At 39.0% G+C, this 15,139-nt stretch overlaps 1 protein-coding gene across 3 annotated transcripts in view; it reads right to left on the bottom strand.

Annotated features, from left to right (window-relative positions):
- The window catches only part of b4galt2 (UDP-Gal:betaGlcNAc beta 1,4- galactosyltransferase, polypeptide 2), a 221,180-nt gene that overhangs the window by 104,673 nt on the left and 101,368 nt on the right, over positions 1 to 15,139 (bottom strand). For all 3 annotated transcript variants that reach the window (XM_034703800.1, XM_034703802.1, XM_034703801.1), the window contains 2 exons: positions 9,628 to 9,746; positions 7,013 to 7,129 (listed from right to left, as the gene is read on the bottom strand). In XM_034703800.1, coding sequence (XP_034559691.1) covers positions 7,013 to 7,129; positions 9,628 to 9,746 — 236 coding nt within the window. The remainder of the gene's footprint in view (positions 1 to 7,012; positions 7,130 to 9,627; positions 9,747 to 15,139) is intronic.

Here is a 15,139-nt window from a genome sequence, read left to right on the forward strand (position 1 = left end):
AAATTAGTCATTTCAGTATAGTTTAAAGCAAAAAAAACTGATAATTGCTGGTTTCAACTTCTCAAATGCAATGATATAATGCTTTTCTTTGTTTGGTGTGACTGTGAATGACTGATCTTTGGGTCACTGAAAGACAAAGCAAGTAATTTTAAGGCTTTAACCTGGGCTTTGGTGGATTGAAGCAGGCATTTGTTACTAATTTGCATTGTAAAAACTACACAATGAATAAATTATAAACAAAACCACAGTCATATCCATCCACAATATGAAATGCAGCACTTCAGATGCCCAGAATTCTGAAATGATGATGATTACATCAAACATAAACTCATTAGATAAAACATTTCAGAGCTTTCTTTTGCATCAGAGTTTTGGCTGGACTTTTGTTTCACATTATGAATCTTTGCTAGCTCTGAGTTGGGCTTGTGTAGTCCACTAATACAAACAAAATAATATATAAATTACATAAAACAAATGAATTAAGTTCTTCTGAAGGACTGTTAGGAATATTACAGAAGTCAAAACACTTCCTCCCTTACTCAGACCTCAAATTTTATCACTATAGCAATTCCCTGTTTTCTGGTCTATGTCAAAAATCTATTTCTCGCCTACAGCTCATCCAAAACTCAGCAGCCAGACTATTAACTAACACCAAGAGACAACGACTCTAGACAAGTTCTTGCATCCCTTCACTGGCTACTCTTAAAGGTACAGGACTGATTTTACACTTGTATTCATCACTTTTAAAGCTCTACATAAACTTGCTCCCACATACATCACAGATTCACCGTGAAGCCGCTGCTTACGTTCCTTGGGTAGATGTCTCCTCTCTATTCCTTCAGCCGCCTTGTCACTAAAGGTGATAGGGCGTTATCTGTGAGGGCCCAGCATATGTGGAACTCCCTACCTGAGGAAGTGAGGTCAGCACAATTGGTACCTTCTTTTAAATTAATCCTTAAAATCTACATTTAGGGGAGCCGTTGGCCTAGTGGTTTAGGCACGTGGCCCATATACAAAGGCTATAGTCCTCGTTGCAACAGTTGCAGGTTCGACTCCTGGCCTTGAAAATCTGCTGCATGTCTTTCCCCTGCTCTTTACTCCCCACATTTCCTGTCTCTCTTCAGCTGTCCTATCCATTAAAGGAAAAAACGCCGCCCCCTCCAAAAAAAACGCACTTAAGTTTCCAGGAAGGCCGTCTTTGAGAAATTCCCTTGATTGCCTGTTTTTAATTTTACTTGGTTTGATGTGAATCCTGTTTTACTGTTATATTGGCTTGATTTGGAACTGTGTTATGGTGCTACATAAATGAAATCTATTATTATCATATATCATTTTTTGACGTTTTATCATACATATTTGACACTGGCCTGATACTAAGGTCAATGAACTGGCCACATCACCAGGAGGTCACCTGATCCTCCTCTGAGTGACTCATAATCACGTAAGTGGGGGTTGATGGGAAGAGCCCGGGTTCTTTGGTTACTTGTGCGTGTAACTGTGACAATTATCGTCTAACGTTTCCAGTATATATCAGATCGCTGTAATCTTAACTTTGCAAGTCAATGTCAGACTACGGTGTATTTTGGTGGGCTTCAAACCACTTGGGTGAGCCTGATTTTGAATATCCATCAATAAGTTCCTTGTTTGTTCATGCATGCACAAATCTGAGATGCAGTTGCAGCCAGGACAGCTGTTTGTATCTCTTTAAGCTTTCAACCTGAAGGTGTACAAACCTATACAACCTGCTGCCGTGTCACCCAGAAACGGGAGCGGGAGATCCTTTCTTTAGCTCATTTAACACTTGAGCAGCACTTTTGACCTTCCACTCACAATGTGGCACCAGGCGTTGAGGTTCCATCGGCCATAGTGTCTGATACATCAGGACTTCTTGTCAACAAACCACCCCTCTGTCACTCTGATTTGGCTCCCCTCAATCTGTTTGTAGTTTGCCTGCTTCACTGTCTGATTTTGGGGACTTTGTGTCAGCTTGTCAGACAGTTTGATATCTCTAAGAAGGAAATCCAGGTGTTTTTGAGGGTTTTAAACAAAGGAAAGGTGATCAAAACTTCCCAAATTATAACAATAATTGAGTACTTTTGATGTTTGTGTGGATTATCTATTTATTTAGTTATTTATTTTGGGCGGGGGGGGATGTCTGGAAGCCCTTTCCTTTTATTTCCAAATATTGGGATAAGGCCATGTCCACCAAGCATCTGGATATAAGAGTGATTCAAGGTGCTCATAAAAACAGCAGTATAAACTGGTGTAATAGACATTTTTAGCAAAGTTATAAAATCCGTCTCCAACTTCACTGTTCAGCCTCATTTGGAGTTTTGGCCAGAGCTACACTGTAACATAAATCCTGCATATTAAAGCGTTAATTGAGCAAAGAGCTAATTGCAGAATTACACAATGATAATATTAGGTGTGCAACTGCTGAATAAAAAATGTATAACCTCCAGATGCCCTTCCTTACCAATTAGTATAATATCTTAATTTAAATCGAGGAGAAACCAAAAGTTTCTTTTACCCTTCAGCGGTTCCTGATGAGTCAGTATTTTTGGGAACAGTCTGTAGTATATATATATTTATTTATAGTTTTAATGAAGGTCTCTATCTGCGTTAATGATCACCTGTAGTAAAAGTCTTGAAGGTACCTCCAGCTGTGGAGTTTAATTCACTGGTAAGCTTTGGGTCAGTGCAAAAACTCATCATGAAACCAGAGGCAGAAATGATTGCAAGCACACAATGCAACAGCAGCAGAATGGTTTCATGAGGTAATGCGCTCTGCTTTTATGGATCTAATTCAGTTCAAGTGGGTTTCAAAAATACACAAGAGTTATTTCCACTTCAAACAAAGCCCTCTGAACTTTGAAATCACAACCTGGTGAAAACTGTGATGGGTGTACAGATAATTCAAGTCAGGCAGTGAAACTGAGTGCAGGTGAATGAGCGAAAGATGCTTAACTCACTTTACCGTCAACAATATCATCGTATCACCAGGGGGTGAGAAAAAAGTGGAACATAAGGTGCACGTTATGGGACAGGTTGTCTGATAAGTCAGTCCAGTAGGAGTGAGGTACAACATCTATACAGCAATATGTTGTCATCCTGACTTGTGTGATACAATTTAACACACCAGAGCTAAATATCAATATCCGTGTCGTGTCATATCGTGAAACACCCAGGAATACCCACCACCACTGGCAACAGGTGATGACTTAAGATTTCATCTTCTTTGCCAACATTCTACACTAAAAACTATCCTTGATCAAGGCACTACACTTCTTGTTTTCTCTATTTTTGGGGGTATTTGGTCTTTATTGATAGAAGAGCTGAAGAGAGACAGGAAATGTAGGGGAGTAGAGAGTGGGGGAAAACACACTAAGGTTTGTGGTCAGCGATCTCTGCGACATATACTCTAGACTCTTCCTGTCCCATTAAAGTTACCAACCATGATCTTTCTGAAGTCCCTGAGCTCCCTCGTCTCTTAGGTTCCTCTGAGTCGCTGTGGCAGATGGCCTGCTGCTGTGGATTTGCCAGTCTGTGCTGCTGCAACTACTTCTATCGGTCTCACCACTATCATCCCTCTCTCTCTACCAACCTCAACTCGGTCTCAGCAGATGTGTCTGGTTCTGCTCAAGATTTCTGCCTGTTAAAAGAAGTTTGTCCTTGCCCCTGTAACTAGCTAAATGCTGCAAAGTGCTCTCCTCATGGTGGATGAAGAGGAGATCAGAGTCCTGTCTGTAAGATGGGACTGGATCTTACCCTGTCTTGATGTTGGGTCTTTGTAAATAATATAACATAGAGTACATTTGTAAAGCCTCTTGAGATAACGTTTGTTGTGATTTGGCACGTATAAATAAAGATTGATTGATTGTATTTGGTGCGAGGGCTTTAACCCCGAGGCCAAACCAGCACTCCAGGGATGATGCTTTAGATACTAAACTTGACTTCTTGAAGGACTGTCAAACGCAAGTTTATGCTTCTTTTTTAACCAAGTTTAACCAAATGAAGAATTTAAATATACTTAAAGTTCTTTTTTTCCCAATGTCAGACATTTTCAAACTTCAGAAAGTGGTCATCAGTATGGGTAAATTCCTTGTAATACCTTCCTTATAGCTTGAAATGAATTTCCTTGTATAAATGTGTTTCCATATACCCTGTGTTAAACTTAGTTTCCACGTTAGTCATTATTACACAAATAATCAAATTGCCTGTTTTACTTTATTGTAATTGTTTTAAGGTTGTTTTTCCCATGTGAAGCACTTTGATACTTCTGTTTTGATATAGTTTCTAAAACTTTTTTTATTAGTATATTAACATTGTCATTATTTTCCTGTCTGTTTGCCTCCATAAGTTCAGATCAATTGACGAAAGTGGGACACAGAAATTGAATGTTTGTAACACCAGCTTTCAGTCTGACTTAAACTACACTGTGTGTGCTGAGACCTGTGAGCAGAATACACTGCTTTGAGACGAAACTGGAGAAAAAGTAAAAACATATAAAGTGTCAAGGCAAGGAAGGAAATTTCAGTTTAAGATGAGCCAAGTCTGCTCTTAGAGAAACGAAAAGGAAAGGAAGGTCAGGTTACAAAATGCTCTGAACGTTGCACCCACTCTAACAGCCCTACACACCCTTATCCTCGCAAACAGCTTCACATTAAAGATAAAAACATTCAGACATGCACAGTGAGAATACATGTGTATATATGTGTGTGTGCTTGTGAGTGTGAAAGAATAAGACACTGGAACGCCGCCACATCAAGAGAAGAACACAGCAGGGCAGGCGGAACCAAAGGTCCCTTCCACAGGGGGAGTGATTAAGGCGTTACGCACGGTCCACAGGGGAGAGAAAGGGCAGAGAGGAGAGCTCATTACCCATAATCTGGAAGAAGAACTCTCACCTATCCTAACCTTGAAGACTCAACAAAACAAAACACCGGTTTTATTGCACTAACATGTCATAAAGGTAATTGTCTTTCTCACACACACACACACACACACACACACACACACACACACACACACACACACACACACACACACACACACACACACACACATTCTCATAACAGAAAATCAACTTATTTTTGTCAGTGCTGAGGAGAGGAGACAGAGCAGCCTGAAGGGCTCTGAACACCTGCAAATTGACTTGTTCTCAGTCGCTTCCTGAAGTAACAGACCTTTTCCACATTATTAATGAAGGAGAATTACCCGATGGTGGCGACAGAGCTCTGATGACTCTTTCACTCTGAAGAAGTTAACCTGAGCTGACAGATCTGGTTCATGTCTGCTTCCTGTCATACACTCGTTTAAAGGTAGCATCAACAGCCTTTTCACTTGTCATGTAACATAGTTTATCATAAAACTGAGCTATTTATGAGCAAAAATTATTGATGCTTCTTGATCATGACCTAAATCTCATCTCTTAGTTGAAGTTGAGAAATAGTAAATTAAATTTAGCTCAATTTACCAAATACATAAAAATACAAAGTTTGTTGGTTTGCACTTCTTAATGTGAGGATTTAGTGTTGACCCATTTTATTACACTGAATATATTTTGGGACTGCTGGTTTGATAAAAAAAGAGCAATGTTGTTAATTATAGGTAATTTTCTGACTTCCTATTGTATATTAATTAATTGCATTAAAGCTTGGGGTTGGTAGTCAGATTTAGATACACTTTTTTTTATACTGGTTTAAATTATCTTTATGTCCCGATCGCAATCAATACATAATGTGTTCTTAAAAAAGAGTGAAAAAAACTGCAATCTTCAGCCGGAGTAAACCTGGGAAAACACTAACCATTCACCGCCTTTAGGGTCCAATTTATTAAACCAATCAAATCCCGTCCTGCCGTTCTGCCCGCCTCCTGCGCGTACATTTCCCCGGCGTGCACTCCGAGTTCCCGTCTCCTGCCGCTGCTTCCCCTGCCTCTATTTACTGCCCCTCTCGCTCGACCTCGGGCCTGCCCCCTCTGACCAGATGACTGTAGTCCGGATCAGAGTCTAAAAAGCTCTCACCACGGGGGCTCTGACAAGCAGAAGAATGAATGACGTTCAGTAAGTCCTACAGAAAATGTATATATATTGTAGCGTCCGTCCGGACGCTGTGGGGATGATGAGACGATTCCTGAACATGTTGAGCTTTAATAACCGGTCACTGTCGGCTGTGATCACGACAACCGACGAAACAACAGTCAATGTTCGAATGAATGAAGAACTTCTCCTCTTGTCTCTCCCGCTCGAGTTGCACACTCTACACCTCTCCTGATGCCTTCACTGACTGTCAACACTGTAGGAACTAAGAGCATCTACATTGAACACGTTTAACAAACAGTAGAACTGTTACAGTATTATATGTGTTATAACTTTTCTCCTGATATCATGTCACCAGGACAACTAGATAATGCTAGCATGACAGTTGTGAGTACTAATAATAGCCATGTTTGTTTGTGTTTTTAACTTTCACTATGATAATGTATTAGTGAGGACCGGTTTTGAATCAGTCACGATCATATGGTCGTGGGGGCGTCGTTTTGCAGGAGCTCCGAGGGGAGGAGGGTTTTTCAAAATTATCCGCCTGAAAACAAACTAAGTATGGAAGCCTCACAGGGACAAAATAAGTGTAATTTCATCAAATCAAAATAAGTGGATGTTGTGTTATATGCTCAATGCCCAGAATATTAACCTTTCAGGACAAGTCCTTAACATGGAATTCTTTCTCATCTCCATCAACCAACATGAAGGATAGCAGCGTTAGCTCTCCAGAGAAACAACATTTGAGAGTCTGCTTTGTACACCTATGGTTGCACACAGAGGGTGTGTGCACATGACTGTTAAAGCTCTACTTGAACATATTTTCCTCGTTCAACAAACCATAAACAACAAAGCGTAAACAAGATTATCCTCCATGTACCACAGCGGGCTGCTGGCTAATGCTGACTCCACTTCTTCCTCCCTGAAGTCCTGCTCTGACTTCACAGTGAGTGCACACTGGCCTGATCTTACCTGGTTGATGATGTAGATGCCATAGTCGATCTTCTGCCGTCGGAGGATAGGGTGGAGGTAGTGGAGCCAGTACTTCAGGTGGTTTTCTCTGTGACGGAACGGGATGATGAGGGCCACCTGAACAACAAGGGAAATGTTGGTTGGTTATCTGTTTCTATGACACAAGTAGGAAAACCAAAAATAAATATGTAAAGATGTCCTATGTGAAATTTTTCTGTTGGCGTGAATGAAGATTTTTGGACAACGCCCCTGTTTAAGTTTCCCAAAGATATTTGTTTGAGTAATTCTGTCTAAATGAACTCTGCTTCACCTTGCTGTGAATTGCTCTGCACTGGAAATTTATTTCAGTATCATCCCCTAGTTACTGTCACATAAAGTTGGTGTTCATTCATTATGAATGAAGCAGCTCAAGGATGAACTCTCAATAGCGTTACAGATTTGAGGCAGATCTGAGGCCATCTTGTATCTCTGTGCTCTAAGTGAGTCGTTCTCAGCTGTCCAAACAGTCCAAGGTTGAACTCTAATCTAGCGTGTAAGTTCACAGTGATGATGCTCTCAGGTGGAGACAGGCGACGCTCTATCCTTGGTTTCTGTAGAGTCAGGTGCTATGAAGAGTGAAACTATCTCAGCTGCAAAAGAAAGCACCCTGACCTTACTTTGAACACTTAAGTGGATTAATTTTGTTTTTACCAAATGTTTTGCAGTATCACTGTGGAAAAAGTGTCTGTGACAGTGTGCATGGCTACTGGCATACTGGCATAAGAGAAGTATGGAAGCCCTTTTCTGCCAGGAAAAGAAAAAAGTTTGGGAAAAGTTTGACATGATAAAAAAATAAAAAGGATGAATAAATAATCCCCTTTGAGGTAAATAAATAAGTACTGAACTGACCCAAATACCAGACTGGGTTTAATTCCTTGAAATACATCTAAAAAAAGTGGGATCATCTTATATTCTGGGCTTGGTGATTAGATGTCAATTAAATGTCGTAGCAGGGGGATGAAAGATGGATGGACACGGTGAATAAAGTTGCACAAAAGTAGCACAAGGAAACTGACAACTGAGGCAGAGTTATTTCCTCTTTCAAGATAATGGTTATCAACGCAGCCGATTAAACAACTGTTGAATAGCTCAGAAAATATGGCATCATGTCAGAAGATGGCAAGCAAGGAAAGATCGTCTTAAAATGCAGGTGAGTGTGTCACTGAAAAATCTGAACAAAGGTTTGCCCTTTACCAGAGCTATCACCCACCTGGTAGACTGCAGGCTATATTCATTTATATGGTATTAAAATAGAGACACAAGTGTCTCATTTACACATGATCACATTATTCCATCTAAATGTGACAAATATAATTTTAAAAACAAGATTCCAAAGAGTCTTGTTCTATAAATTACTCTTGAAAGGGGGAGCTCGTCTTAAAATCGGGTGGTCCTATATTCAAGCCATTACGGTAAGTAAAACGAGCAAAATATTGAAGGCTCTATGTCAAAATTTGAATCTGGTGCCTTTTACTTTTGACTCTGATTGTTACAGTCAATCATTTTAAATTGATAATAATTATTTCCATTTTAATATATCATACTTTTGACAAACTTATCTTAACTCGTCTTTGACTGTGCATTTCAGAATTTTGACTTGGTAACTTCAACTTTTAACTGTGTTTAAATCGCATTGCATATCTCAATATTCAATTAATATTTAAAGAAACATTTAAAATCTAAATAAATAAAACATACAATTATTTAATATTTTGTACCAACTTAGTTTCAACTTAAAACATTTCTGTATTCATCTTATGATTCTTTTTTATATTTAATTTTGCTTTTTCAAATTTAAACACATGACCAGAATATAGACGTATACAAAGAAAACTAGTGTATGACAAATTAATATTACAGAATAAATACAGATAGTGGGTGATTAAAAATAATACAAATTAAATGTTAAATATTTAACAAGAAAAATTTATGTCTAGACAATGAAAGACAAAAATTAACTCCTCACCTCAAAGGTGATATAGTCAAGACACTTTTAATACAGTTATATAATACAATGGCCGAGTCAATCCTGGGAGATGGCTGGCTTTTCAAATTATCCAAAGAGGATGTTGTATCTTTTAAAATGTTTTACTCCTATTTCTCAGGCAGTAGATTATTTTCTCTAAGGGAACACATTCATTGACTTCAGAGAGCCAACGTCATATAGGGATGTCATCATTTAATTTCAACTTTTTAAGGATTTTTAATAACTTTTTTTTATAATTTTAGTATTGATCATTTAACTTGCTGTCAAATAATTTCAAAGGACTTCAACTTTTATAAAGATTTTAATGACGTGAATAAGAATTTATTACCACTCATACAGTAGTTTTGACTACTTTTATTTATTGTAATATTTTAACTTGCTTGTTTACAGTTTGATATACTATAAATATTGAGATAAGATAACTTAAATATCAATTTTATAGATTTTTTTCCAATTTAAAGTTTTAGTTTTAATGCTTTGAATTATTTATAAACCTTCAGAAGAATGCTTCCAAACAACATGTTTGAGTTCAGGTACATATTGATAAAAACAAGTGTCAAAATTCAGAGACAGAGAGACATTAACAGACCCTCCATCTGGGCCGACAGTCAGGAGGTGTGTAGCGGCCTCCCTCCGTCACATTGGGGTTTTCTTTCTGCACTCGCTCCATTGTCATCTGGGTGCTGAACTCGATCAGCAAACGCCCCACTGAGGACAAAAAAAAAGAAGGATGAGTTAGCATGATAAGGAGGATAACAAAGAGAGCAGACTATAAGAAAAGAAGAGGAGAGAAAAAACTGATTGTGAGGAGAGAGAAAGCAATAGAGGGAGCAAGGGATGTAGGGAGCAAGGGACAGAACGAGAGAGCTTTAAGCTTCAAAGCCAAACTGTACATGTATCAAAGCAATGTGTGCAGAAATAATGGTTTCCAGGGACACGCTCTGCATAATGCAGCATTTAATAAGAAGCACAGACTTGGGAAAACATATATTCCTGAAAAAATAATAAACAAAGACTTTGAAGTCAGTCAGAGTAAACACAACATGAAAGGTAATTACGCTGCTCAGTGATGAAGCCACACCATATGTTATATCTCAACAAATCTATCCATCATTCCTTTGAGTACAGAGGGATCAAATGATATCTCACGCCTGTGTCTGCGTGCTTGAGATTGTGGGTTCAGACTAATTTAAAAAGAAGGGTTGGCTTTAAATCTCTGGCCTGGATCATAAATACAGAGCCTCGTTCAGGGAGCCAGGATCATTAAAATATATGAGCAGGCTTTGCTGTTTGGGCTCCAACCAAAGCCCTGCAAGCACGAGCAGAGTCTGAGCCCTCATTCTGCAGCAAAATATCACTCATTAGTACAAGGTCTTCTTCGATGCTAGAAATAGGGTTCATTTGTAGAGCATCACATGTTTGAATAAAAGCCTGATTCAGCATGTTTGTCACTCCAAATCTATAAACATAGGATGGAGGATCATATTTGTTGATGTGTAATACAAGCAAAGACGAAATAAATCAGGTACCTTCCATTTTTTACGAGTTGTAATATTGAGTAACACACTGTTTTAATGAAAGATATTAGACATAAAGTTGCTGCTTTTTGAGTCTTAAAATGTTTTATGAAAACACTAAAATGAGCATTTATTAGATCTTTCTTGTGAGTACAGTCTGTGTATCCAAAGCCAGATAAATATCATCTTTCTGTGTCATAGAGCTCCATTGTTTTATTAAAAATACACCAGTGAGCCACAGTTTGGCACGGACTGACATGATTTTTCACTACACTGAACTCAGCTACTGTAGTTTATTTTGAGTTTATCATACAAGCACAGTAAGGCTGCTCAAATATCTCAGTGTAACTGTATCAGTTAGGAGCTGGAAATTGAAACAATTGATTACAGAATTGCCTCTGCTGGAGCAAAATCTACTTCAAACTACAGTTCCCAGATGCTTCATGAAATTTGGGATAAATTAAACAAAACATTTTTTTATTTAGAAGTATAAATCAGCCTCACGCGCCCCGCGTACAGAGGCTATAGTCCTCATCGCAGAGGTTGCAGGTTCAAATCCCTGTCACGGCCATTTGCTGCATGTCTTCCCCCACTCTCTACTCTCCAAGTTTTCTGTCTCTTCAGCTGTCCTATCAATACAGGCAAAAAAGCCCATAAATATAATTTCAAAAAGAAATTGAATTTCCATCTAACAATGAATGGGTCTACTTGTATTAGAAGGATTGCTCCGCCATGTTTAAATGCTCTTGTGCTTTTATTTGTCGCAAATTAAACACAGAAGATTGTTTTCACAATTTTCAACCCCATCTCTATCCATTTGGGTCAGGATTAAGTATGAAAAAATGCCAATTCTCGGTTAGTTTTTGCAGTACAGCTCAAAGCTTCTGGGCAGAAGAGAGAAGCTGAGTCATTTCACATGTACAACAACGTGGTTAGGAACAAGAAAGACCTCCAGGCTATTTACCTTTGATTTCTCTGCCTTCTTTCTTTCACTTCTATTGCTAACTAGCAACCAAAATACACCACAAACATCAGACATGGCATTTGTAAACACACAGAAGTACAGAAGATTCCTAGGAAGAGGATGCATGCCTATTTTTTGCTGGCACGGGTATTCAGCTATGTAGAGCAAGAGGAGAGGCCAAAGAAATGCAGCAGAGGGGGCTGAACGCAGCTTCCTGGATCAAGATAGTGCACACACTTTTACGTATTACTTTAAATGACTGTGTTCACCCTCAACACTGACTGGACAGCCAAATAAAAAGTAATGGAAATTCTCTGGAGAGATGGTGGAAAACCTCACTCCATAACAAAAGGGGCACTTGCACATTCATGGGCTCACATGACATTGTACTTAAAATGATGGAGTGGAGAATGAGAAGGCGCTCTGGCCATAAATTCAAAGGGTCTAGATGGTGTTTGAAGCAGAGTGGGGCCTAGATTGTCAATTTTGAAAAAACACTTCAATACCACATGCCCTAAACGTATAAGCCATCCTTACTTTTGTATTCAAAAGAATAGAAATGTACCAAAGTTGATGAAAAAACAGTCTTACTGTCAGCCAAACACTGCAGCGAGCAAAAGACAGCAGCAGTGTTGGAGACAATAGACAGGAAGTTGAGAGAGCGAGCGCCGTTAGTAAAAACAAAGTGGTGAAACAGAAAGAGTAGAACTTTTAAACACATAGACACCTCTACATAAATGTGCAGGTTGAAGCCAGATTTAGTTTGTCTGCTGATGGAATTGTGCTTCTCCCTGCCAGCTCTGGTGTGTGTGTGTGTGTGTGTGTGCATGTGTCCCTGCTCCGCTCTCCATCACAGCCATACACTGCTAACTGATCTTACTCACAGGTCTGCAAGTACTGATGCTTTGATAAGTCCTGTTATGATAAAAGGTAGCTGGGCTGTGTTTGTATAGCACTTCATCAGGTCTTCATACCACTCAAATCTCTTTAACATTACATGTCACATTCACCCATTCACACCACATCCACACACTGATGGCAAAGGCTGCCAGGTAAATCACCCATCAGTAACTTAACCCATTTACACAACAATGGCACAGCCACTGGGGAAAGTTAAGTGTGTTGCCCAAGGACCCCGACCTAGGGAGACAACCAACTCCACACTGAGCCACTGCCTCCCCTTGAGCATCTCATTACGACTGAGACCAAAGGAGAGAGACAGGGATATCACCTGATCCCTGTATGCTTTCCATTATTCCTGACCTGTGGACTGTTGACTGACAGCTTCAAAGCAAAACACAATGACTGATGTTTCTGCAGATACAGACACCACCACACACTATCTCAAGGTTAATAATGATTAATCAGAACTATTTTATTTTGGGTGTACATTTTTCTGTTGCAATTGATCAAAAGTTCTTATTTAAATAGTTATATCTGATGGTTTGTGTAATGGATGTATGCAGGAAAATGAGTGTTGATTACTGACTGAATAGGTGAGGATTAATGTATGTGTTTAAATGTCAAGAGTATGAATGGATGCATTCACCTGGAAAAATGGAGGACAGAAACATTTCAGCACTAAGTGGCTATCTGTACATACTATTTATCTCTATGCATACACATATAAAAGACTGGAAAAGGATGAATACAATTATCGAAGTGTTGTACATTTTGTATTGTTACCCTTTCCAAATAAAAATACATAAAAAAAAAAAAGGCATTTGATCAAAAGTAGTCAAAATGCATGGCATGTGATTCATGCACATGGAGCTGCAAAGAAGAGGAAGAGCTAGGTTCAGTCCAGGTATATAAGATGAAAATCTTCTTAGCATTGACGTATGTGCTGTGTGATGAAAGGTCTCCTCCAATCAACGCTGCCCAGGCGAGGAGCGTGATCGATGCCAACAAGGTTACATGTTCATAACACACCTCTTTATCAAACCACAAGAGATGAAAATGCAAATAGTTCCCAACAGCCTCGTCTCTGGATTGCTTCTGCCCGTCAACCTCCATCCTCTCCTCTCTCTCATCCTCTCCCGTGTCTCAATTTCTGATTTCCTCTTCCCCTTCTCAGAGTAATGAGACAGTAAGTGGAACATGGTGTTTCATCTCGTCTCAGGATGACGTGAGTTAGCTCTCACACGGGAAAAAAAAGGACACAATAACAGGAAACGCAAGTTCTCACAGAAAAATATGCTATTTTTAGATTATAGGTTATGTTTTGATGTTTTTGGCCCAAATATTTACAGCTAATTAACTCAGTAATCTTTGAGTATCAGGCAAATGGTGCGTTGAAGTCTTCTGTGAAAAGATAGCACACTTCAGGGACCTACATTATATTTTATTTAGGGCAAGTCTAAAATATAGTACAAGGCAATGAGAAGGGTTTTTGTTTTCGCGCACAGTGGATCTACAGCTTCCCTGACTGTGACATAGCTGTGTTCAGTGCATAGCTGTAGACTGGGTTTACTGAACTCACCAAGTTCTCTTTAGGAGTAAGATCAGCTCCTGGTGATTGTCAACAAGGAGCTGACAAGTACATAGCAACATTACTGAACTGAAGTCCAATATGAGGCTCAGTTGTGAAATCCACATGCAGAGAAAGGAAGCTAAAAATCTTTGCTAAAATGGTTCATTTGAGATCAGATTTCTCTTAGAAGGACAACTTGTTTCATTTCATTTATCTTCTTTAATATGACATCTTTATAAAAACAAAGTGTCCTTCTCAATTTGATGTCTCGAGTCTGGTGAGACAGTTGACAATCGGTTCATGTACAGGGTTGAATCTTAAACATTGGGGGGCGCTATCTCAGGGTTCCCACTCTTTTCCAGAGATCATTTTCCAGGACTTTCCAGGACATTTTCAGTGATGATCAAGCTGGTATGACAGTCTAAATTTGGTTCCTAATTTAGTTTCTAAATAGTCTAATATGTTCCTCTCAGTGGAAGTCTACATTGAAAGACATGTAGTCTATGGCTATCAATGAAATCATCTATCACATACTTAAAAATTATGGCAAATTGATAATAGAGTAATGCAACCACAGCTGTACAGCACTTCACTTTATTAGTGCAACCAAGTAACAATGATGGGTAACATCTCAGCTTTCTCTTTTCTCAAAAAATATAAAATGAGCTAAGAAAAAAACAAAAGTGCCTGCAAAGGAATCAGGAAGCTGCCTTACTGAAGTAAATAAATAATAATAATGATCAGAGGATCAGTGCATTAATGACCTAAATAGAACTGAATGACAAAAATGGCCACAAATGTGTCTCAACTCAACTCAAACTCAAAATATACCTGCTTAATCATAATATTCATCCTGCTAAGAAGTTGATATTTATATAAAGAAGTTGATATTCACTATAAAGCATCGGCTCTCAGAGCCGATGCTTTATAGTGAATCAGAAGAGCCGGCTCCTAGTTTTTTCCTTTTGCTGCTTAGCTCTCAGTGTTCAGCCCCAGCTCTGCTCACAGCAGAACTTTGCTTTGATTGGTCAGCATGGCAGCAAATGACAAGTGAGGGTATAGGATACAGGTGATGGAGGGGAGGCTGTGTATCGTGGCTACATCTGTTCCTTCTTAGGAGAGTCTTCTTGAAGACCTCACTGAGAGG

Source organism: Notolabrus celidotus, chromosome 15 (assembly GCF_009762535.1).
Source record: "Notolabrus celidotus isolate fNotCel1 chromosome 15, fNotCel1.pri, whole genome shotgun sequence".
NCBI classification, from domain to species: Eukaryota; Metazoa; Chordata; class Actinopteri; order Labriformes; family Labridae; genus Notolabrus; species Notolabrus celidotus.